Source organism: Entelurus aequoreus, linkage group LG03, assembly GCF_033978785.1.
Source record: "Entelurus aequoreus isolate RoL-2023_Sb linkage group LG03, RoL_Eaeq_v1.1, whole genome shotgun sequence".
Lineage (NCBI taxonomy): Eukaryota > Metazoa > Chordata > Actinopteri > Syngnathiformes > Syngnathidae > Entelurus > Entelurus aequoreus.
This window is the reverse complement of record NC_084733.1, coordinates 53,174,371-53,200,366: the sequence shown is the minus strand read 5'-3', so window position 1 is coordinate 53,200,366 and position 25,996 is coordinate 53,174,371. Positions and strand designations below refer to the sequence as shown.

Here is a 25,996-nt window from a genome sequence, read left to right as displayed (position 1 = left end):
AACTACAAATGTTTACACATGTAGAAATTACACAACATTCACACATCAAACATTGTATGTGACTTATCACTGTTAGCATTGTTGCCCTCTGCTGGTTTAAGAAAGCTTGGTTGCTATTTTTGCCGTGTTATTCGGTCCATTCTTTCCATTTGTGCATTATTATTAATGTTATAATAATTAATAAATGTTGTCTGCCTCTTCCTAATTCTTTGCCTTTACTGAAATGTCAGGAGAAAATGTCATTAAGGGCAAGCTGAAGGTTGAATACGTCTCGGCCGAGACACTGAAATCAATATGACTTTGAACAGATGGGTTATCAATAGAAGCTAGATGGAGCAAATTACTAGTCAGGTCTGTTTTAGCCAGAAAGCACAGGGGAGACCAACATGAACAGCAAATATAAGACATGGGCTCGTGCATGCCAGCCTCACAGAGCTTGATATCCAGCAGCTGGATGAGATCAGTCCGTCAAAGAGACAGCACAACCCTAAGGACATCTAATGTGCACCTGCTTTGCTCTATTTGTTTCCTTCAAGACCACAACAGTTTAGCTCAAACAGCTGCAGAGCACATGCACCTTAAAGGAGTGGTCTGCCAAATGTCACAGCATTAACTTAATGTCTCTTGTGGTCACCAGCTGCATGACATTATAACGTCGTAGGCCATCCATCTGCTATATCGCTACATCAGGTTAAATCTCTTTACCTTTATGTTTCGATTAGCCACGGGTGATGCATTTTCTCATTTCAGTAATTGTTGCAGCAGCTTCTTACTGGTGTGAGCCCTGGTCGTGCTCACTGTGCTCTGTCTCTATAGCTGACTGCCTCACAGTTGGTATAGGAGACTTAGGTTTATTGGTTGTGGGGATTGACGCTGCATGTGCCTCGCTGCATTAAGCTCAGTATACCTCAGCCAGCAGCTGTATCAGCAGCCAGCAGCACACACAAAGCCTGGAAGCCTGTGCTGCAGTCTGCACAGCAACTGCATCAAATCACAGGCTGGCTGCCACCCTGGTAGCCAGTGGAGGTGCATACAGGTGGTCTTCGGGTTAGTAACGTGTTTCGTTCCTAGATGGATATGCAAGTCAAGTTTTTGTGTAAATTAAATTTTATACATAAATTCTACAATGAATTAAGTCTTTAAAGGCCCCTCAAATGCTGAAATTCACACTTATTTTATAGTTTTATACTTACAAATGGTGTAGTAATTTTTCGTCAATGCATTTAATGCTTCATGTTCATATTAATATTTGTGAGGATGTCTATTGATTATCTGGGCAATTATATTGTCACCTGTTGCTGTCACACTGCATTCCTGTGACTCCAGCACCAGCTTGGCCAGTCGTTGCACCAGAGGAACTACCCGCATTCCTGTCATGTACGGCTGCTACCGCAAGAAGCGCTCCTGTGTTATAATAAAAGTATTTTGTATCCTTTTTGACAGGGCTGGCATGTTTAAATGAAAAAGATTGCAAACCAAATATTACATAATTTTTGCATTAAACTCCAATCTGGCTGTGAACAGGCTACTGTATGAACACATTTTCTTGTAAGTTACACAAATTGTATTTATATTGTGGGTAATCACAGTCACCCACGTCTTCTGAAGTTTAATGTATCATTGCAGCGACTATCTTTTCAAACGGAGTGAGCACTACTTTATCTCCGGCCTGTTTTGGCCACATCCATCATCCTCTTCATCTTATTCCTGACCTGACCATTTCTATTTTATATCAGCCTGTGTTTAGTTCACGGAGACTACACAGTAATGGCAGTTTGCTGGAATCATAAGAAAGAAGCAGCCCCTACTAAATTGTGATTGGGCAGTGCTTGCAGATCTCAGGCACATGGCTACTTTCAATATGATTTGCGTATTTATAAGGGAGCGTGGCCTGGGCGTGGTCCGGGCGTGCCCAGCGACGCAAACGTCTCCGAGCAAATCCATGTCAATTGTGATGTTAGAAATAAATATCTTGGGTTAATTATAGATTCAGAGCTTTCATTTAAAACCCATATTGGCAAATTGTGTAAAATAGTAAAGTTTAATCTCGCAAATTTTCGTGCAATTCCAAATTAATCTGCGAAATTGTATTTGCATTCGATGATTTTCAGCCACTTCAACTATTGCCTTAACAGCTGGTCTCAGGCTGGTCAGAGTTAAAAAAAAAAGCCATTGGAAATCTTGTACAAAAAAGCAATTAAAGTTATGGATAAAAAACCTAGGCGCCATCATCACTGTGCCATTCTAAACAAATACAGTATTTTACACACATTTGCAGACTTAAAAGTGTCCTATAAAGTACTGCATGAATTGGCTCCAGATCCTCTGGGAGAGTTCATCAGCCAAAGAAACAGCCGTGAGCGTGTCACTCGAGGCTCTGTCAGAGGTGATTGTTATATTCCTCTGCGCAGGAGCACTTTCAGTAAGTCGGCCTGGTCAGTAAGGAGTGCAAATGTGTGGAACTCAGTACCTGAGCAGGTTAAACTGGTCACAACTTACAAGGCCTTCACAAAAAAATTTAAAATGTGGCTTATCAACGCCTACAGCTGCCAGCACTAAAAGATGAGCCTGTTTTGATGCTAAGATCAATGTTATGTTGTGATTTAGTATTTTATTTTTTATCATATCATATACTGTATGTATTGTATTTTTCTCTCTCTTTCCTTTCTTTTTCTTTTAAATTGTAATTTTACTGCCTTTTTTACATCATGGACGGGGGACTACAGATGAAAACTAGCCTTCTGGCTAATTCTGGCTTTTTTAACCATGTGTAGTTATGTGTTTTATGAAATTGCATTGTCCCCTTTGAAATAAACTAATCTTAATGTTACAAAGAAATGTGCTTGGATTTGTGCGTGTGCACATTCTAGTACCTCTGAATTGTTTCTTATGTACGATATTTCCCGGATTGGAATTTTTTGTTGGAAATCCATGCAACTCTTGAGGCCCATGCTGATAACTACGAACCAGGTCCACTTCTGAAAAAATTGCAGTGCCCGCCAGTCGTGCAGAAAAATCCCAAATATGCGGAATAGGGTAGCGGTCGGACGTGGTGATGTTGATAAGGCGGTGAAAATCCCCACAAAGCTGCCAAGGCTTATCTGCCCTGGGCACCATGAGGAAAAGCGAGGCCCATGGCCTGTTACAGTACAATGCCTCATGTACTTCCTGCTTCCAAGGAGTGCAGACTGTCTCTGTTTGCTCCTGCTTGCTTGCTGCTTTATTCACTTTTAAATCATTCTAAAAGTCTTGGATGTACATTTATTCATTTTCTTGTCAGTGAACCAAGACTCTCTGAATCACTATGCTTTTTATTCATTTTTTATTTTTGTTATTTTTTTATGCTTTTTAAAATCGATGTAACTGTAGTAGATGTCCCTTATGGGCATCCGTAGTTGTGTATGTATGTTCGGAGCATGCGCAGGTGGTTCAGTAAAGTCTACACCACTGAAGTGGACAGCCGTGTGTGTGTCACTGATTTCTACATGGTGTCAGAAACGTCAAAACAACCGCATCAAGTTATTATATGTGTCATAGAGGACACATAAAAACATATACCGACGGTAAAAGGTAGTGGTTTTTGTTTTATTAGTACGATTGAAGTTAGTTCCCAAGTTAGCTATCACAATGAGTGAAGGCAATGCACCGGCACTTCCCGCCCATGGAGACAACTTTCAAGTTAGCCCGCCAGAAAAGTTCGACTGCGGAGACGGGAAGAAATGGCCGAGATGGAGCAAAAGATTCGAGAGGTATCGAGTGGCATTAGGACTGGACATGAAAGGGGATGCTTTCCAGGTCAACACGCTGAGGTACTTCATGGGAGAGGGTGTGGAGGACATTTTGGATGCTTCTCAATTGACATTGGATCAGAAACAGAACTATGCTGCGGTGATAAAAAGTTTTGGTGATGATTTTGTTGGGAGACACAATGTCATATTCGAGCGCGTGCAGTTTAATGTACAGAAACAGGAGCCTGGCAGATAGCTTCATAACGGGGGACTACAGCATTCGATTGGAGGAGTATGCGAGGCCCTATGCACTCACGACACCACGCAGGGTGCCGATTCCTCTGACAGAAAAAATAAAGGAGGAGTTAGAGAGGATGGAAAAGATGGGGGTCATTTCGAGGATGGAAAGGCCAACAGCGTGGTGTGCAGGCATTGTGCCGGTAGTTAAACCTAATGGGAAAATCAGAATCTGCATTGGATCTGACCAGACTTAATGAGGCAGTATGTATGGAGAGGCACATATTGCCATCAGTAGAGCAGTCACTGGCATAGTTAGACGGAGCAAAGGTATTCACCAAGCTGGATGCCCGGTCTGGTTTTTGGCAGATTCCCTTGGCAGAAGAAAGCAGAGAACTTACAACATTTGTAACCCCCTGTGGCCGCTTATGTTTCAATTTCCTACCATTTGGAATCAGCTCAGGGCCAGAACACTTTCAACGCCACATGTCGCAGCTCTTAGAAGGACTGACAGGGGTTGTTTGTCATGCTGACGACATATTGGTGTGTGGGGTGGACCGGGAACAGCACGATGAGAGGCTGACAGTGGTGCTCTCCAGACTTCAAATGAAAAATGTGCATTCGCACAGCCAGAGTTAGTGTTTGTGGCACACAAAATCAGTGGCAAGGGCATAGCACCAGACCCTGAGAAAGTCAGAGCAATCACAGACATGTCTACTCCACAAAATGTAGCAGATGTGAGAAGGTTTCTAGGCATGGCAACATACGTGGGTACATTTTTGCCCTTTTTCACAGACATAACCAAACCAATACGGGACTTGTTAGCAAAGGAGAGTGAGTGGGTATGTGCAACAGGCCGCATTTGAAAAAGTGAAAAGGGAGCTGGCCTCAGACAGGGTGCTGGCACAGTACAGGTCAGGTGCCAAAACGAGAGTGTCCGCAGACGCTTCTTCTTTTGGGCTCGGGCGGTTCTCACTCAGATGCAAGAGAACAAAGAGTGGCGACCAATAGCATACATATCAAGCAGTCTCTCTGATGCTGAAGAGAGATATGCACAGGAAGAGAAGGAGGCGCTTGCAGTTACATGGGCTTGCGAAAGGCTCAGCTCATACGTAGTAGGCCTGCAGTTCACCCTAGAAACAGACCACAAGCCACTGTTAGCTCTGTTTGGAACAAAGGCACTGGATGACCTACCCCCGGGAATCCGGCACTTTCGCCTCAGGCTCCTCAGGTACACATATCAAATACTACATGTCCCAGGGAAAGCATTGATAACGGCATATGCGTTATCACGCGCACCCATCGTGCGCACACTCACCGAAGATGAAAGGGAGCTAGAAGGGGAGGTGAAGGTGTTTGTGGAATCAGTGCAACAGTGCCTACCAGCATCTAGGGCAAAACTACAACAGATTAGAGAGGCACAAGAGCAGGACTCCATATGCAGACGGCTTAGAGAGCTATGCAAAAGGTGGTGGCCCAGACAAGAAGAGCTGCCAGAGCAGCTAAAGCCCTACTGGACGTACCAGGGCGAATTATACTGTGCAGGAGGACTTTTAATGAAATCCAGAGGATTGTGATTCCTGAGACTATGCAAGCAGAAATGCTGGCCCGTCTGCATGAAGGTCATATGGGTATATCTAAATGCAAAGCAAGAGCAGAGCAGTCCTTAGTTCAACCAGAGTAACGGAGAGGCGGAGAGGGCTGTCAAGACGGTGAAATCGTTGTTACTTAAGAATGAGGAGGACCCATACAGGGCAATGTTAGCATATAGAGTCACACCATGGCACCATGGACTGTCACCAAGCGAGCTCCTGATGGGAAGGCGTCTCCGCTCGCCGCTGCCACAAGCGCCATCCAACCTCAAGCCACAGTCGGCTCCACAAGAGCCACCAACCCCACAAAAGGAACAGAGAACAGAGAGGGAAGCAACACCGGGTACACCAATCAGAGAGCAGGTAACCCAGACACCGAAAGCAGGAGATGCTCCAAGATGGCAGGTAAAGCCACCGGGGTGGCTTAAAGACTGTCTTGTGAAAGGACAGGACATAACGAAACGCACCTTGTGTAGTGTTGAAGCCTAAAAAGGCAATTACTGTTTGATTGTAAGTTTGCAACACTGTTGTTTTTTTTTTCTTTCTCAGGGAGAAATGAAGAAGGTAAGGAATTTGTTATGCAATTCTCATACATAATGCCTTTATAGCAGACCTGGGCATTCTGCGGCCCGCGGGCCGCATCCGGCCCTTTGTGCGTCCCTGTCCGGCCCGCGTGAGGCCAATTATAAATTACAAAATACATTTTAAAAAGTATCTATGTCGAGTGTGCAATACAACGGTGCTGCTTTTGTTTTGAAAATCGTTATTTGTATTACTTCCGTGTGGACGTATGCGTGTGCGTGATTGTGAGTGAATGTGAACAGCTGCAATCATTAATTACAAAATAAAGTTGAAAAAACATCTATGTCGTGCGCGCAATACAACTGTGCTGCTTTTATTTTGAAAATTATTATTTATGGGCGTGTGTCAGTGTGTAACCTGCGAGTGAAGGTGCACATGCAGCGACAAGTGATGCACGGTTTACACCCGAGACGCTAAAAAGAGAAAAGTTGATGAAGAATGGCGTGTTTCCAACAAGACATGGACTGCCATGCAACGTTCCCCCTAAGGTGCGTGCCTGCGCAATTGCGCACTGCTCAAGCGTCTGCTGCGCGCAGCAAATATATGCCGCGCACCAAATCAAATCCCATCTGAATTCTAAACAAAATAAACATATTTATTCTATGTAATTTTGCAATGCAACTTTGAGTGACAGTGACAACAAGCGGCCCTAACGGTGTTCGTCAACACCGTTCAATTGAACACCGTTCAATTATTGTAACGTCTATCGAGATGCTTCGAGGCCAGGAATTATATCGATCACTTTATTGAGCAAAACTGTTTATATTCGGCCATAACCACACCAAAAACATAAGTAAAACACTTCTATCTCGAAAAACTAGTCATTTTCTGCCGTACAAACCAGGCCAAAACCAACTTGTCATCTGTCACCAACACGCATAGCACTAAACCACTGGTGCGTTTATGGCCACACAAAAAGTCGGACAACTCAAACATCACACAAAGTTACACTATGACTCCTCAGTCATACGTGTGCTTATTTTACTGTCATTTATTATTAATGTTAATTTATTTATATTAGTCATGGAATGCTGTTACATACACTATGTTGAAGTATTACTATTATTATTAATTATTATTATTATTTATCTTACGGTATATATCAAAAATAATATTGAGCAAAATGTAATTGAAATATTGTCGATGTGGCCCTCCAGCAGTGCTCGGGTTGCTCATGCGGCCCCCGGTAAAAATTAATTGCCCACCCCTGCTTTATAGGGTGTTAGGTTGATTCATTATACATGGTGATGCTTAATTATAAACACATTACAATGATTGTTCATTCCTTGTTGTACATTGGAGAAGGGGAGATGCAGTGGATGTCCCTTATGGGCATCCGTAGTTGTGTATGTATGTTCGGAGCATGCAGTTGGTTCAGTAAAGTCTACACCACTGAAGTGGACAGCCGTGTGTGTGTCACTGATTTCTACAGTAACAAGTCAGCGACAACAACAATCTCAACATGACTGAAGGAGTAACCCAAACAATGGCTTGCTGTAAAAGCTGTTAGATATATCAACAAGAAATGTGTGCACTAAAAGTTAGGATGTTATCCCCTGGGAAGCAAAAAGGGACTTCATGAGACACTCCCAGTGAAATCCAGGGGTAAGAAGTCATCATATACTGTACCTCCAGATCAAAGGGTGACAAAAACTGTTACGCACGGCCTGAAGATAAATTATATTGTGTCTTTTCCAAGACTCTATAATGAAACCTACAACGGACATGGTGCTAAACCAAAACCAAGTCAGAACATTAGTATCCATGGGCGACATGTAATCGCACCAGTGATGTGATGTGATGTCAGGGGAGGCAAGTGAAGCAGTGCCACACCTTGCCGCCAGGTGGCTTAGCCATGAAATGTTCAAAAACGAAGTATTAAAATAAAATACGTTTTGATATTTCTCTTTTGGTCTATGCTTTCTTTGTGATTTTGGTGTGGTTCTTGTATATTTTGATAATTTCCATGAAAATAATGTGGCAGACGAGAAGTGAGGCAGACACTGGTGGTGCCTCCACACAAAGTGTATTTAGCGTGTGCGTGCGAGGGGGCGCGTGCTTGTTGCCACGGGAAAAAGGCAGGCCATTAGGCAGCAAGTACCTCTGCCTCAGAGTAGGGGGCGATATATTGTCAACTGGCAGTTCAATGTCTCTGCAGTACTCTGAATCGCCACAATGGGAGAAGTTGGGGCGCTCAAACTAGCAGACACATGTCTCTCCAGCGGAAGCCAGCCTTTTTTTTCTCTTTTTTTTTTAAACCATAACAAACATGGCATTTTTATTAGCGTAAGCCGGCGTTTGTGGGAGTTTTTTGCCAGATGCAAAAATATTGTTTTATTGCTTGGAATGAAATTGAATTAAATGAATGTGTCTGCCAATATGGAGGATTATATACTGTATCCAAGATTAAATACTTCTCTAAACTGGACTTTAAGACAAAATTAATGTGATCATACAAAGTAGGTTTTCATGGAGGATAGCTATTGCTGCTTCAGATACAAATACAGAAAGGTAAGATACACTCACAAATCTTGATTAATTTTGTTAAAAGCAAATGGGACCAAAAAGTATTTAGTAACAACTTTATCAAATACTTTTTGGACCCATTCATCATATCATAATATCATTGTGATAACGTTTTTATAAAAGCATATAACTCCCTTCTTTTTCCTGTTACTCTAATGTGCAACCTAAATCAACAATGGTTAGAGCTGCATATATGAATTTAAGTAAAACAAAAGAAGAAGAAAAACTCCAAAAGTACCTAGTGTTTAGTTCACCGCACGTCACTGAATCACACCTGGAATAAAGTTAACAAATATTTGCCTTTGTCACAACCAAATATAACTGAATATCACAGATAGTAAAAAGTTAGTGCAAAGCTTTAGATAGACGGACAGAGCAACTGTGCAAAGTGCCAAGGGCTAAAGACTCTAGGTTACACTTACTTTTTCCCCTGTTGTTATCTTTCAGACGTTTCCACCTTCTTTAAATATTGTTGCAGGCTAGTCTGGGGCAATAGCCTCCTGTATTCTTCACAGATTAACATCAATGAATACTAATAATATTTATCTTTGATGAGATATATTGTCCAGGGTGTACCCCACCTTACGCCTAAATGCAGCTAGGCTAGACTCCATCCACCCTTGCAACCCCGAGAGGGACAAGCGGTAAAAAATGGATGGATGGATGGTATTGCTATAGTGATGACTTTCTTTTTCTTTGGCGCATTGAGAGGCATAATAAAATGTAAAAAGTCAACTAATAAGTGATGTTATATTATTTGTCCTCAGTGTAGCTGTGGAACCGTGTGACCTTTGTAGCTCATTGTTGTCATCCCATTTGAGGGCCTGTAACACACAGTGGTGTGGCGTACAGAGACCTGTATCCTTCCGCCGTTCGCTGTAGCTAATTCTTGAGCTGATCTCTTTATGGACCAAAATGAACTTTTTAACTAATTTAAGCGAGCGTGTTCGTAACCACAACATTTCTCGTAACGTTGTTAACCAAGGACCACCACCTATGTACAGAAAGAACAGAATAAGTCAGATGGTTCATGGCGGAATAGTTTCTACCAACACTTTTATATTTAATGTTACTTATATTATAATTGTATTTTAATGTTTTGTTGATTTTTTTTGTTTGGATAGGATAGGATATACTTTTATTCAATCCACAATGGGGAAATTACATTGTTTCATTGCAGGTTTTTACATACAGTAACAGAAGTAAAACCTAATGAAAAACAAAAAAACAGCAATAAATACTACATATTGCTCACTAATATGTATAGCAAGAAGATAAAATACAAAAAAAACACTAACATCGGTATTGCACACCACAAAAAAAAAAATCACTGTAATCACATAAGTGCATTGTAAAGTCTTGGCTGTGGGTAGAAATGACCTGCGGTAGCGCTCCTTCTTGCACTGTGGATGTAGAAGTCTAATGCTGAAGGAGCTGCTCAGGGCCTCCACAGTGTCGTGCATGGTGTGAGAGGGAATGGACATTATGGATTATGGATGTACTGAATGAATGAAGTAAAAATGGAAATGGTAATTTTATGATTTATTTTCACAACAGTATATGGACAACATTAATAAGAAAGCCCTTTAAGCATTGAGATGATCTATTAGCTGTAGGATGGTCTCATGTCCACATTCCTATTTGTTACATAATTTGGACAAGTCTATGCTTCTGACTTTGTGAAAACAGTTTGGGCACATACTTTTTTTGTTTTTAAACAAACCAGATACCAAATATTTAGATATGCTTGAATGAGTCGAGTTTAAAAGAACCTTTCAGGGCCTCATCAAATATCTTTGTGACGAACTAAAGCAGATATTTTGAGTCAGACCTTGTCGTCTGTCATCAGTGACTTCTGACCTCCGTAACCGTATAAAGTAGGTACATAGTCACCGTAACACAGTTCACATTAGCAGTTTCATAGCCCAGTGATTGTCAAACTGTGGTACACAGGGCTTCTTCCAGTGGTTCACCAAATAATCACCTGATTATAGAGTTTGAATTTCATATATTCAGTGTTACTGTTCAAACTGTGCAATGTTACAAAATATTACATATGCTTGTTCAAAAATGTTTTTAATGAATTCTTAGGCTTACTACGCTACTGTGTATATTATCTAATACAATTAAGCATTTTCTAAATTACTCTCTAACATATGTACTTACCTACAGTATATTGACAGCAATATGCATGTTGGTCATTTTGTACCAAACAAGATGACAAGACTTAGAATAATGAAAACACTATCTTGTCTTACCTTAATGCTTCCTAGAGGCTCATTAGGAAGGTAAGTAACATAGAAGTTGTCTGCTAAACAAAAAACAGCAACACTTCTCATGTCCACTTGTGGATTATTCCTTACTGCATCCTAAGACCACAATCGGTCGAGACATTTCCCTGTTAACGTTGACATGATTGACAGTCATCTAGCATCTTTCTCACATTCCTCTTGCTGGATAGCTGGAAAGATGACACCTGTATCCTTCCACATATCTTAGGGGGAGGCAAAACCCCTAAGATATGTGCGCCCAGCATGAGAAAGTCTTCGCTGAGCCTTTGGAGAGAAACTCTTGTCATTGGGATAAGCTGACATCCAATTTACATAATTATGTATATGTGTGAATTATGTCTTCAGGCAGCGCAAAGTGGCGGCCACAAGACTCTACTGTACGGACATGCCATCCTCCTGCGGCACTCCTTTAGCTCCATGGTAAGAAATTGCACGCCGTCAAACTGAATTAAAGGAGAATCAGGGCAGAACTATCACAACAGTGGCTTTTAAAACATTTTTTAAATACTGGGCCACCAACTTTTTATGTAGACCTCAGATTTTGCCTGCCATATCATTTTATGTGGCCCACCAAAGCCTAGAAATAATGTGCATTCAGAAAGCATTTCATCTTTCTCGCTAAATGTATTTGTTCTTTCAAAGTTGACTGAAAGAAATACTGTAATTGAATATCTTCTAAACATTAATACTGTCTGATAATACAATGAAATACTGTAAGTATTTTTATTGTTACAAATACATACCTGCTCGTCACCTTCACTTATGATTTCAAAGCAAGTTATCCATTAATTTGTTAGTAGAAATGAGAAAATATAGTAATCAAATGCACAGGCATGGATACTGTGTAATAATATCATAAGGCAGTGGTCCCCAACCACCGGGCCGCACAAGAAATAAAAAAAATAAAAAATGTTTTTATTTTTTATTAAATCAACATAAAAACACAATATATACATTATATATCAATATAGATCAATACAGTCTGCAGGGATACAGTCCGTAAGCACACAGGATTGTATTTCTTTATGAAAAAAAAAACAAAAAAACAAAAAAAACACCCCCCCCCCCCAGTCCGTGGAACACATTTTCAAGCGTTGACCGATCCGCAGCTACAAAAAGGTTGGGGACCACTGTCATAAAGCATTAATATTCATGTACAAAACCCAAAACCAGTGGAGTTGGCACGTTGTGTAAATCGTAAATAAAAACAGAATACAATGACTTGCAAATTCTTTTCAACTTATATTGGGGACGGCGTGGCGAAGTTGGTAGAGTGGCCGTGCCAGCAATCGGAAGGTTGCTGGTTACTGGGGTTCAATCCCCACCTTCTACCATCCTAGTCACGTCCGTTGTGTCCTTGGGCAAGACACTTCACCCTTGCTCCTGATGGCTGCTGGTTAGCGCCTTGCATGGCAGCTCCCGCCATCAGTGTGTGAATGTGTGTGTGAATGGGTGAATGTGGAAATACTGTCAAAGCGCTTTGAGTACCTTGAAGGTAGAAAAGCGCTATACAAGTATAACCCATTCATCATTTATTTATATTCAATTGAGTATACTGCAAAGACAAGATATTTAATCTGCGAACAGAGAAACTACTTTTTTTTTTTGCAAATAATCATTAACTTAGAATTTAATGGCATCAGCACATTGTAAAAAGTTGGCACAGGGACATTTTTACCACTGTGTTACATGGCCTTTCCTTTTAACAACACTCAGTAAACATTTGGGAACCACTTTTTGAAGCTTTTCAGGTGGAATTCTTTCCCATTCTTGCTTGATGTACAGCTTAAGTTGTTCAACAGAACAAATGTGTGGCGCTTCATAATGCGCCACACATTTTCAATGAGAGACAGGTCTGGACTACAGGCAGGCCAGTGTAGTACCCACTCTCTTTTACTACGAAGCCACGCTGTTGTAACACGTGCAGAATGTGGCCTGGCATTGTCTTGCTGAAATAAGCAGGGGCATCCATGAAAATGATTTCTCCAGATTCTCTGAACCATTTGATGTTATTACGGACCGTAGACGGTGAAATTCCTGAATTCCTTGCAATAGCTTGTTGAGAAATGTTGTTCTTAAACTGTTCAATAATTTGCTCACATATTTGTTCACAAAGTGGTGACCCTCGCCCCATCCTTGTTTGTGAATGACTGAGCATTTCATGGAAGCTGCTTTTCTACCCAATTATGGCACCCACCTGTTCCTAATTAGCCTGTTCACCTGTGGAATGTTCCAAATAAGTGTTCGATGAGCATTCCTCAGATTTCTCTTTCTTTTTTGCCAATTGTGCCAGCTTTTTTGAAACATGTTGCAGGCATGAAATTTCAAATTAGCTAATATTTGCAAAAAATAGCAAAGTTTACCAGTTCGAACGTTAAGTATCTTGTCTTTGCAGTGCATTCAATTGAATATAGGTTGAGAATGATTTGCAAATCATTGTATTATGTTTTTATTTACGAATTACACAACGTGCCACCTTCACTGGTTTTGAGTTTTGTACAATCACTGTTATACAATAAGGGACCTTCTGAGGGCAGCCATAACTGCGATGTGGCTGTGATGTGAAAAAGTTTGACACACCTGAAATAGACAATATATGGTGATAGGAAAACTACACTTGTATATTTTACAAAGCTATAAGGTTGTATTTTTTCTTCCAAGACATACAGTACATACGTTTTTATGAACACTTTACAATTGATGTTCATTTTTAGGCTTCTGGAAACTGAGTTTAGCTGTGGAATATTGAGTCTATTCCAAATTTGACACATTTCTTCCATTGGTATTACTATGGGAAATGAAATATTTGATGTTGGTTTATTGAACAATAGTACTCAAAGGGGAACTGCACTTTTTGGGGGGAATTTTGCCTATCGTTATTTATTCAATCATTATGAGAGACATGAGGATGGATGTTATTTTTTTTTAATGCATTCTACATATTAAGTAAATGCGATTAAAAGTTTGCTTGCAATGGACAATTTCGCCTATAAAGCCCTTAAAAAACATCCAAACACCTCCATTAGGGTTTTACATACATGGTGTAAGTATATTTGTAATGTAGTTACAGGCACATTTATAATACCATTTACTTACTTACTTAATCCTCTTCTTCCCGGATGGGAAATAAGGCTTCGACGACTCGACGCCATTCATCTCGCTGCTGTGCTAGTCTCTGTGCCTCGCCCCATGTAAGCTTAATCTCTTTCAGCTCCCCTTCAACTGTTCTTTGCCAGGTGTTCTTTGGCCGCCCTGGCTTACGTTTTCCCGGTGGTGTCCATCTTAACGCTGCCTTTGGTATCCTCTCGTTGTCCATTCTTAGAACATGGCCTAGCCATCTGAGTCGCCTAAGTTTTATTTCACGGACCACATCTCTGCATCCTGTTTTGGTGTACAGCTCCTTGTTTGTTATTTTGTTGGGCCAGAAGATTCGGCAGATTTTTCTAAGGCTCCCATTGTGGAAGGCACTGATTTTATTCATGTCTTTTTTTTCTTGAGTCGTCAGCTTGAAGCGACCCTCTGTCTCCGACTCCCTCATCGTTATGTGACATAAGTGCGTTATTGTTATGATTTAGCTCCCAGGTTTTGATGACCCGCATTATCTTGCCTCTGATTAGCCAGTCCGTAATGTATCTCCCTAACCTTAGCCAATTGTGACTCATCATACGAACACCAACCAATCATCAGGGATTTTTCCCGTATGTCTGGATGTTCTCATTTGTCCCGGTCTTTGTACTTTCTCCATAATTTTTTTTGGGCCTGGACTCGCAGTCCATTTTCTCTCTTTGTAGCTTGAAGCTTTGATATAAGCTACCTCGCTACATGGCTCTAAAAGTAGCTAAGCTACAGGAAAAGCTCCTGGTTCAAAAAGTAGCTAAGCTACCATCAATCTACTGAAAATGTAGTTAAGTTATGTAGCTTAGCTACATGTAGCTTGTTACTGCCCATCACTGCTTTTAGGTGACCATCAACGGTTAAGGTAAAAGAGTATGTACAGTCAAAGTCAATTGTGTGATTTATCTGCATATAAACATGATTATTGCAATACTTTTTGTGATTAATCTAACTTGTTATTTTCGACAGCCCTAAATAAAAACATTCCAGCCACTCCTACTTGGTTACTTGAAGACCAAAGTCGGGGCTGAAGGCACAGTCAGCAGGAGCTGGAAATTACAACTTTATACAAGCACTGCTATTTAAGGACTACTGTTATTAATGAGACCGGATTTGGTCTCCACATAAAATTTGCAATGGCAACCCTGGTCTATAATAGATATAAAACATATAAGAAAGAGATCAAATGATCTCCATCTTGTGTGGTAATGACTCCGCTGTGTTCCAGCGTAGTCGTCATTGGGCAGTTTCAGCATTTGACAAGTGCATGTGGTGAGGTCACAGCAGCACAATTAATTTGCTGTATGTGTGTGTGTGTGTGTGAGTGTGTGTGTGTGTGTGTGTGTGTGTGTGTGTGTGTGTGTCTCTCTGTGTGTGTTTGTGTGTGTGTGTTGACCTCAGTACCTGGCATGCTTGAAGACGTCAAGGTCACAGACTGATAAGCTATCATTTGATGTCGGCCTGCAGGAGGACTCAACAGGTAAAAAAAGAGAGAGCAAAGCTTCATTCATTAGTTTTTTTGTCCTCCACACATTATCTCTCTCTCTCTGCACCTCCTCCCTTCTTCATCTACTGTATCTCTTGGTTGTTCCTGACTAAATTTCAGCATGTGCTTTTTCATTATCTCTGTTAATATTCCCTGCAGGGCGCTGTAGACACAAAGTATATTTCTTTTGTCAGAACTGATCGCTCCTGCCCAACCCATGTTATGGTCTTATGCTATCCCGATTATGGTTCTGCCTCTTCTTTGCCTTTTTAGTTTTTCCCAATGAGCTGCCACTTTAATGACAAAGTTGCACATTTACACTTTTACTATAACCGGAACTTTTTATATTTATATATTTTTTTCTATACGAGTGTGGGGTGTACTAGGTTATGTACTGCAGCAAATATAAATGTGTGTATCCCTGCAGGTGAGGCTTGTTGGTGGACAATCCACCCCGCCTCCAAGCAGAGATCAGAAGGTGAGAAAGTGCGCATCGGTGATGATCTCATCCTCGTCAGCATCTCCTCAGAGCGTTATCTTGTAAGTTTCTTTATGTTTGCATCATGTGGATATGTGTTCAGAAAAGGAAAAAGTGTTCCGCAAACATCACATTACATTGCACATACTTTGCAAATGTTTTAATCGTTATATATTCAGACTGCTGTCAGTGCATTTTGAAAGGAGGTCGAGGTCTGTGCTGCCATCGTTTTTGTCACACCCTTCTCATCCACCTCAGCGAAGCTTTGTTCCTAATCATACCACATTCTGCTTCCTGATCTTTGCATGATAGCACTGTACACTTGAAAGTGTTAGAGCACATGCCCAGGGATCCATGGGGAAGGAGCGTGGCCTCCAACTATCTACTATTGCCCTCGACACTTTATTAGGTACACCAGAGAACTGTAATGCAAGAGCTATATGAACAATTCTGCCTTTGCAAGTATAATAATGTTAGATTTTGATACTGTCAGAAAGATGTACAACCCTGCACATTCTTAAGATGTACAATTTTAGCACCACCTCTAAGTCAATGCATCATTATCTACACCCACAATAATAAACATATTGGAAAATACATATCTATTTGATAATTTCTGTCACGGTGTCGTCCAATTTTCTGTAAAAAGTATGTGATCGCCGTTGCCGTTTAATGCCTTTCAAGGCCGATCACAAACGCTGATCCCCTCTGGCTGATATTGCATTTATTTTAAGTCCCAGGGCTGAAAAGCTAGCAGCTGATTGTGTACCTCCATACACAGTGTGGAGCAGCTCCCTTATGTTTACAATCATCACCACCATTAAGGCAAATAAATAGAAATTATTTGTGTCTTAAATATCAATATCAAGTATCATTCATTATCACTGGAGATCGAGGCTTAACATGTTACACGCTGAGAGCAAGCAGGAGCACAAATGCTAATAGCTAAGCTAAGCTAGCTAGACACAACAACAAAAATGTGCTTAGTAAAATTTAAGAAGCATAGATGAAACATTAAGAAGTACATGGTCAATACTAAAGTGATTAGATTGATATATATATTTTTTTCAAAATATTTTTTTATTACATTTGTTAATGTTTACACATTCAGAAATTAAGTCTCTTGGACACAGAAGGACTTTGATGTAGAAAATAGAACTTTGATGCACAAATCTCTTATTTATATATATATATATATATATATATATATATATATATATATATATATATATATATATATATATATATATATATATATATATATATATATATATATATATATATATATATATATATACACACACACACATATATATCATCAATTGAAATCAGTACAATACCACCTTTGAAAAGTACCGGTACCGCTCTTTCATCTGAGTGCCGTTTTGCAGCGGTAACGACAGAGCCGAGGCGCATGATGTTGTGTGCCAAAATGCACACACAAAGTAATAATGCATACAAGTAATAACATCTTGGAGAGGAAAAATGGCAAAAAACTACAATTTTACTATAAAGAGGGTGCGTGAAGAGCAATATGGAGGTATTTGGGCTTCAAAACTAACAATAAAGATGACGCTTTAAACAGGTACTGTTTTACACCTTTCCTGCTTGTCTGCTCCCAGACCGTGGTCGAGGAGAACAGGGGAGACCTTTCACTTCACAATGGGTCTGTAAGGCTCCGCTCTTTGGTCGGAATGACAAGGCCGTCGATTAGTTACAACTTGGTCACTTTATTTATAATTTCCACAGGGCACAACCGGACATCCACCATGCTGTTGACACTCCTGCACATGCTAGCGCTACCTCTCCTAACTTGCCCACTCACTCACTCACGTCACTCACTCTACATACTGCCATTCTTAAAGGAGCACACACACATACGCTACTCTCAAAACAGCTGCTTTAAAACACGCTTCGCCAAATGTGGCGATTAGTATTAGCACCTTTGCTTCAAACTTAGGTAAACATTTAAATTATAAGCATTCAGATCTGCACAAGGAGTTATAAAAAGTGACAGGTAATAATGTAGTTGTTACACCTGTCCTGTTGTTCGGTCTGGGGCAGACTTTAGTTGAGGAGCACAGGGAAGACATTCCCTTCAGGGTCGATGGCATTTCATCCATCCATCCACCCATTTTCTACCGCTTTTCCCGTTCGGGGTCGCGGGGACCTTGTAAAATTGTTTTTTGACTGTGAGTGTTTAATGTAGTGTAAGATTTTCTGTTAAAATAAAGCCAATATTGACATTTTTCGTAGCTCCTTTTATTTGGAAAAGTTTTGAAAAGTATCAATATACATTTTGGTACCGGTACTAAATTATTGGTATTGGGACAACCCTAATATATAACAAAAATATAAACACTTTTGTTTTGCTCCCATTTTTCATAAGTTAAACTCAAAGATCCAAAACTTTTACTATATACACAAAAGTCGTATTCCTCTGAAATATTGCTCACAAATTACATAAAGTCTAAATCTGTGTTAGTGAGCATTTCTTCTTTGCCAAGATAATCCATCCCACCTCACAGGTGTGGTACATCAAGATGCTAATTAAACAGCATGATTATTGCACAGGTGTGCCTTAGGCTGCACACAATAAAAGTTTGGGCACCACTGCACTAACAAGTTTCAAACCCCTTTATGTACTACGCTTTCCTAAAATATAGACGAATAAAGGTTCCATGGATATTGTTAACTTTTACAATCCACATAAAAAATAAAGGTGCTGTTTGCAACTTCCTCACAGTAACATTTTTCAAAGCAAAAAATATAACAAGAACATCACCGGCTAGCTTATGTTACTTTTAGTGGTTTAACAGAACACATTTGTTTGACAATTGTCTATATTTTTCACAATTACAAAGTTTGTGTAATGAAAATGTTTACCGGCCCGAATAAAATGATTGGTGGCTCACCCTATCTCGTCAACACGTACACGTAGAGAGCATGTGCACACATACAAAAGCAGTCCAAGAGAAGCAACAAACAACTTGCAGTCATGTTGTTTTTATGATAGAATATACACTACCGTTCAAAAGTTTGGGGTCACATTGAAATGTCCTTATTTTTGAAGGAAAAGCACTGTACTTTTCAATGAAGATAACTTTAAACTAGTCTTAACTTTAAAGAAATACACTCTATACATTGCTAATGTGGTAAATGACTATTCTAGCTGCAAATGTCTGGTTTTTGGTGCAATATCTACATAGGTGTATAGAGGCCCATTTCCAGCAACTATCACTCCAGTGTTCTAATGGTACAATGTGTTTGCTCATTGGCTCAGAAGGCTAATTGATGATTAGAAAACCCTTGTGCAATCATGTTCACACATCTGAAAACAGTTTAGCTCGTTACAGAAGCTACAAAACTGACCTTCCTTTGAGCAGATTGAGTTTCTGGAGCATCACATTTGTGGGGTCAATTAAATGCTCAAAATGGCCAGAAAAAGAGAACTTTCATCTGAAACTCGACAGTCTATTCTTGTTCTTAGAAATGAAGGCTATTCCACAAAATTGTTTGGGTGACCCCAAACTTTTGAACGGTAGTGTACATTCAATGACTGACGTGACCTGAACAGGATAAGTGATAAAGAAAAGTGACAGAAATTATAGACTTAATGATTTTAATCTGTAGTAACTTGTCATACTTATTTTTCCGTTTCATTCCATATTTTTTCATTTAATCATGAAGCTGTTAACTTCTTATGTCAGCTTTCTCAGGGCTTTAAAATGATCGCAACAGGTTCTCAGGTCGCTCGAGGGGCCGGGGGGGTTCTACCCACCTACCCCCCACATACAATGCTGTCTTTCCATCCCTTACAAAGAGATTGTACAACATCACACACATAACGATCAAAACATTTTTAAGTATGTACCTCGTTAAGGTTCCGAGCATATAAACGGACAGTCTGAACGGTCCAATTGCGATAGATTTAAAGCCCTGAGCATACAACGATCCAGATAAATGAGAATATTCACAGGCATTCTTACATCAGTTGTTTGGCTGCACTCGATGAGTGTAAACACTGTGCAATTCTGTGTCCTACAGCACTTATCAATCTCCAATGGCAACATCCAGGTGGACGCTTCTTTCATGCAGACACTGTGGAACGTTCATCCTATCTGCTCTGGCAGCAATATAGAGGAAGGTAGAAAGCCGAGTCAACACACAACACACAAGCCTTATATTATTTTCCTTATTTTTGCAATTTTCCAGTAGTCAGACGCAGAAAACAGTTGCCTGAGCCAGCCTGCTCCTACCACCTGTGGCAGCAATATAAAATGATTGCAGAAGTAATACAATCTAAAATGAGGAAAAGCAGACACAAATGGTTAGCTATGAATTGAAGTTATTATTAAAAATGAGTCATGCACTTAAAATGTAATGAATTTTTCTGAGTGTTTTTTTGAGACAATTCTCACACCAGAGCTGCAATAAATCGAAACCAAGGGTTTGTTTGTGCATGTCTCTTTTGTAGGATACCTATTGGGCGGGCATGTGATGCGACTGTTTCACGGACATGACGAGGTGGTGACCATCCCAGGGTCAGACCAGAGTGAAGAGCAGCAGAGGTACGAAATATGATGAAGCGATAAATCATCTGGATTGTTATGGTGTTTGGTTCACATGCACATGATGGTGAAGAGCAATGTTCCCTCTAATTTTTCATGTGTGTGAGCAAACGCACAAACTCCCTGAGCATTCAGTGGCGCACATGTGAGCAACATCAGACGTGCACACTGTGGCCACACCAGCGTCACACCTGTCCCAAACCTGACATCATAACCATTTAAATGTTTTATTAAAATAATTTTCTGATATAAGTGATTTTGCCGGAGGGGTTAGTGCGTCTGCCTCACAATACGAAGGTCCTGAGTAGTCCTGGGTTCGATCCTGCGCTCGGGATCTTTCTGTGTGGAGTTTGCATGTTCACCCCGTGACTGCGTGGGTTCCCTCCGGGTACTCTGGCTTCCTCCCACCTCCAAAGACATGCACCTGGGGATAGGTTGATTGGCAACACTAAATTGTCCCTAGTGTGTGAATGTGAGTGTGGTCTGTCTATCTGTGTTGGCCCTGTGATGAGGTGGTGACTTGTCCAGGGTGTACCCCGCCTTCCGCACGAATGCAGCTGAGATAGGCTTCAGCACCCCCGCGACCCCGAACTGGACAAGCGGTAGAAAATGGATGGATGGATGGAAGGGATTTTGCCCTCTTACAATGACAATAACAACAAAACATGTTTTTCATGACCTACGTGCTAGTATTGTATGTCTGGCTGCCGGTCCTGCCTTTAAAATAAATGTTACCCCTTTCAGAGATTACTGTAACTTTCTGTCTGTAAAATACGTCTTTTTATTAGCATTTATGAAATCTAGTGACAATATTTCATGAATAATATCCTTAGATTAACATTCTTAATAAATGGCAGTAAAATAAGCACACATCTGATTGAGGAGTCAGTGTTACAACCTGGCATTTGCACATTGTGTGGCGTTGGGGTTTTACGAATTTTTGTGTGGCCATAAACGCAGCACTGGCTAAGTGCCATGAGTGCGTGTGTTGGTGCAGGTGAGGCAGAGCAAGCGGCTTCTGTTGAAACGACGGATGATAACGTTGGTTTAAGCCTGGTTTGTATGGCAGAAAATTACCAGTTTTTATAGATAAAAGTTTTTTTTACTCATGTTTTTGGTGTGGTTACAAACAGTTTTGCTCAATAAAGTGATTGATGGAATTCCTGTCGGTAAAGTCTCTTGACAGACGATAATTGAACCGTGTTGACAAAGATTGTTTTATTCATTGGGACCACTCTTGTTGTCACCTGTCACTCACAGAGTTGCATTGCAAAATCATACAGAATAAATTGCAATGTGTTTATTTTGTTTAAAGTTCAGATGGGAATTTTGATTTTCTGCGCGGCATTAATTTGCTGTGCGCAGAGGACGCGTGAGCAGTGCGCAATTGCGCAGGCGCGCACCTTAGAGGGAACGTTGGTGAAGAGGCTGCATAGCACATAATGTGTTAAGTCATCAAAACACTTGGGACCAAAAAAGGGCGCCTTTTTGTTTTTATATCCAGGATAGCTGCCCGGTGACACAGAAAAGATCAGGACATAAAGAAAAAATGGAACAGTGATTTTAATGTTTGTCAAAGCTGCAGATTTTGCCTTGGATACACGATGGGCCTGATTTACTAATGTTTTGCATGTATTAAAACAAGTGCAAACCTGATACCACATGCAAAGTTAATCTACTAAATGTGTGCAAAATGGGTTGCGTCTGTTCAATGAGCAGAATTAGGCATGCAATCCATTTTGCGTCTCTTTCTTCATTAATATGCAAAATGTTTGCTGGTCCTTAAAATGCCCACAATACTGGGAAGAGAAGATGCAAATATAATTATTTAGCACGTGCTGTTATGTACATATTTTTGTGTAAATTTTGTTTATGCAAAATGTCATATTGAAGTTAAAATATGTGGCTAATAGAGTAATTTCTATGTTGGTTAATTTATTGGCTTAATTGCATTGTTATGTATAGTGACATAGTTTGGCCACAGGTGTCGCTAATGCATATAATCTGTTCAGAAGAGCAAAGAAGAAGAAGCTTCGAGAAGTCTCGAGAAATAATTGTATTGCTGGGATGTTACTGACGCTCACGTCCTGCCCAATGAAAACTGGTGGTGGTCAAGCTAGATCTGTTTTCAGTGGAACATTTTGAAACCCAAGTCTGCCACACTAATAGTTCAGACTCTCCAAAATGCTGTTTATTTTGTGACAGTACAATTCATAAATCAGAACAGTGCACAGAAAAGACACTCAGAATGCGAAAAGACAGGTTTGAGAGAATGGGAAGATGTTTTCTATGTCTAGGGCAACGGCACATTGCCAAATTCTGCTGAGCAAAAGTTATGTCATGCAGCACATGTGTGCCATACCCAACAATATGTGACGAAGGTGAGCACACTGAAGCTCAAAATGGTGCCTACCACTCCATGTAAAGACCAACACAGGGCAAGAAAAGGCAGTGTTTCTGCAATCAGTGACTGTATGTGCTGAAGGGACAAAGGGGAAAAGAAAAGTGCGCTGCCTGATGGATGGGGGAAGTCAACGAAGCTTTGTCCTCAAGAAACATTTAAAAGCTTTAGGATTACTTGTTGTGAGGAAGGAAACAATTAAGACTCCACACCTTTGGCAGCGACCCTCCTGTTACAATGGAGTGTGATGCTGTGAAGCTAATACTGCAAAACATTTATAATAAAGAACAAACTCTTGAAATTGAAGTAATTGAAATGTCACAAGTCAGCTCAGCCACTATTCAGGTTCTTGGAGAGAAAATCCAGCAGCATTTAGAAAAGAAGGGACTGACAACAGCAAATGTCTTAAGCAGCAGTGATGAAGAACTGGACCTATCTGTGCTGATTGGTGCTAACTACTATTGGAAAACAGTATTGGGCAAGGTGGAATGGCTGTCAGTCTCTTGTTGCAACAGAAACCTTATTTGGCTGGAAAGTACAAGAGCCAGAGCCCTTGTCAAGCATTAAATGGATTAGGCTAAACAAGTTTCGTAACAGCTGCGCCCATTCTGTTAAATGGAATTGCTAGGCATTTCCAACAAAGGTAAGGAATGAGCAGATGACTCTGAGGCTCAACAACACTTCAACACATCAGTCAGTTACAAAAAGGGGAGATATTAAGGGAAGTAGCCATGAACTGGGGACTTTCAGGCAACAAGAGTATTGCCCAAAACGATGTGAAGGTTTGAAGAGGAAACTGAAAGCTGATGTGATGCTGTTCAAAGAATATAAGGATGTAAAAGTATGTACAAATATGTAAAAGAGTCCCAGAAACTAAAAAGTGGAGAAAAACAATCTCGAATATTACCTGCCTCACCATGTAACAACCAAGTTGAGAGTTTTTGATGCCTTTGCACATGAAGATCACTCAATGATTGTCTGTTCAGAGGACCAAAATCTAAACCCAGACCTCCTTGATATTCTTGCCACGTTCAGGCTGCATCCTATCACCTTCATGGCAGACATTACTAAGGCTTTGCATCAGATTTCAATCGCAGAAGAGGACAGTGATGCTTTGAGGTTCATGTGGCTCAACAAACTCCCTGATGCGAAGCAAACAAAACTGTGCACGATGAGAAGGACTTGTGTAGTATTTGGAGTGTCATCTAGCCCATTTTTGCTCGCAGCCACAATTAAAAATCACCTGGGGAAACACCAGAAGAGTCACCCACAGGTTACTAACACAATCAAAGACTCCCTTTATGTTAAAGATTGTAATGAAAACTCTGGGGATATGGAGACATGGTGAGACGAGACACAGAGCTCGTAACGCGGGAACAGAGGAAAGGCTGCTGGAACGACAAGGGACACGAGACAAATGAAAGGGGAGGGGGAGAAACACAGAGAGAGAGAGAGTGCAAAGAACTAGGGTTTGTCGGCTTACTGTACGGAAACAGGTCGCTACGTTCTGGCCCGGAACGCAGGTCTGCACTGGCTTAAGAAGCCCAGGGAGGTTATCAGCGACAGGTGTGCAGATTGCAGATATATTGCAGCTGCCTGCTGCAGCTGGAGTGGCGCGCGCAGGTACGCTCTTGGATGTGCGCCCAGCGCAGCACACAGATGAATGTGCACTTAGGTGCGCCCGGGCCGTGACATGGACAACAAATTCCCCAGAACTGAAGGCCAAATGACAGGATAGTGACTATGATTTTACAGTAGAACCTGAAGCACACGGCTTTGTGTTCAAGGTGCTTGACCTCGTGTGGAGGTCGAAAACTGACAACTTTGTCTTCAGTCTAAAACACCTCATGAACATTTTCAGAGAAAAATAAAATACAAAAAGGAGAGTTTTTAGGTCATCAGCCAAGATATTCGACCCCATTGGCTTCTTGACCCTATTCAGAAAAATACTAAGATGTCTTTTCCAAAATATGTGGCAAAGGGGCATTAGTTAGGATGACAATCTGCTCGACGATCTTGCTCAAAAATGGCAACAGTGGTGCATTGAATTCCTTCAATTACATCACATTGCAATTCCCAGGTGGTGTGAAACAGAGACGCTGCAAAAATTACTGAATTTTGAAGGCACAGGGTCAAAAATACTAGAAGGAAATTAGTTAGAGTTAAAAGCAGGAAAGGACATTTATAAGTATTCAAAGATCAGAGAACTAAAGCTGTTTTTTGACCAAAATGGTTTGATTTGTGCGGGAGGAAGACTGCAACGCTCAGACATGAGCTTTTGTGAGCGACATCCATACATCTTGCCTCCAACCCACAAGCTGTCAGAAATGCTAATCAAGCACAGTCATGCCCAGGTAATGCACTCAGGGGTAGCGACACTCTGGAGCAACTTGAGAAAAGTATAGCCAGACAAATAGTGAAAATAATTCTTGCAGCTTTCCCTATTTGTAAAAAATTCTCAGTAAAGACAATGCAACAGACCTCCTTGTGAAACCGTTTTTAAGTGGACTTTGCTGGACATCTTTATGTCAAGACCAAGAGCTTAGGGGGGACGGCATGGCGAAGTTGGGAGAGTGGCCGTGCCAGCAATCTGAGGGTTGCTGGTTCAATCCCCACCTTCTACCATCCTATCACGTCCGTTGTGTCCTTGAGCAAGACACTTCACCCTTGCTCCTGATGGGCCTGGTTAGCGCCGTGCATGGCAGCTCCCGCCATCAGTGTGTGAATGTGTGAATGTGTGTGTGAATGGGTGAATGTGGAAAATAGTGTCAAAGCACTTTGAGTTCCTTAAAAAGGTAGAAAAGCGCTATACAAGTACGACCCATTTACCATTTACCATTAGTTAAAAAGGTATATACAGTATTGTTTACATGTACTGTCACCCTGGAGCTAATATCAGACCTGTCGACAGAGAAATTCCTTCTGAAATTCAAGAGGTTCATATCAAGAAGAGACCTCTGTAGAACTGTCTATTCAGGTAATGCCAGAAC

General features: G+C 40.8%; 1 protein-coding gene across 1 annotated transcript in view; it reads left to right on the top strand.

Annotated features, from left to right (window-relative positions):
- LOC133645924 (ryanodine receptor 3-like) overlaps window positions 1–25,996 on the top strand; it is a 104,661-nt gene that overhangs the window by 20,196 nt on the left and 58,469 nt on the right. The window contains exons 3-8 of the mRNA XM_062040853.1: window positions 5,419–5,433; window positions 11,302–11,376; window positions 15,472–15,550; window positions 15,984–16,096; window positions 20,082–20,181; window positions 20,512–20,605. Coding sequence (XP_061896837.1) covers window positions 5,419–5,433; window positions 11,302–11,376; window positions 15,472–15,550; window positions 15,984–16,096; window positions 20,082–20,181; window positions 20,512–20,605 — 476 coding nt within the window. The remainder of the gene's footprint in view (window positions 1–5,418; window positions 5,434–11,301; window positions 11,377–15,471; window positions 15,551–15,983; window positions 16,097–20,081; window positions 20,182–20,511; window positions 20,606–25,996) is intronic.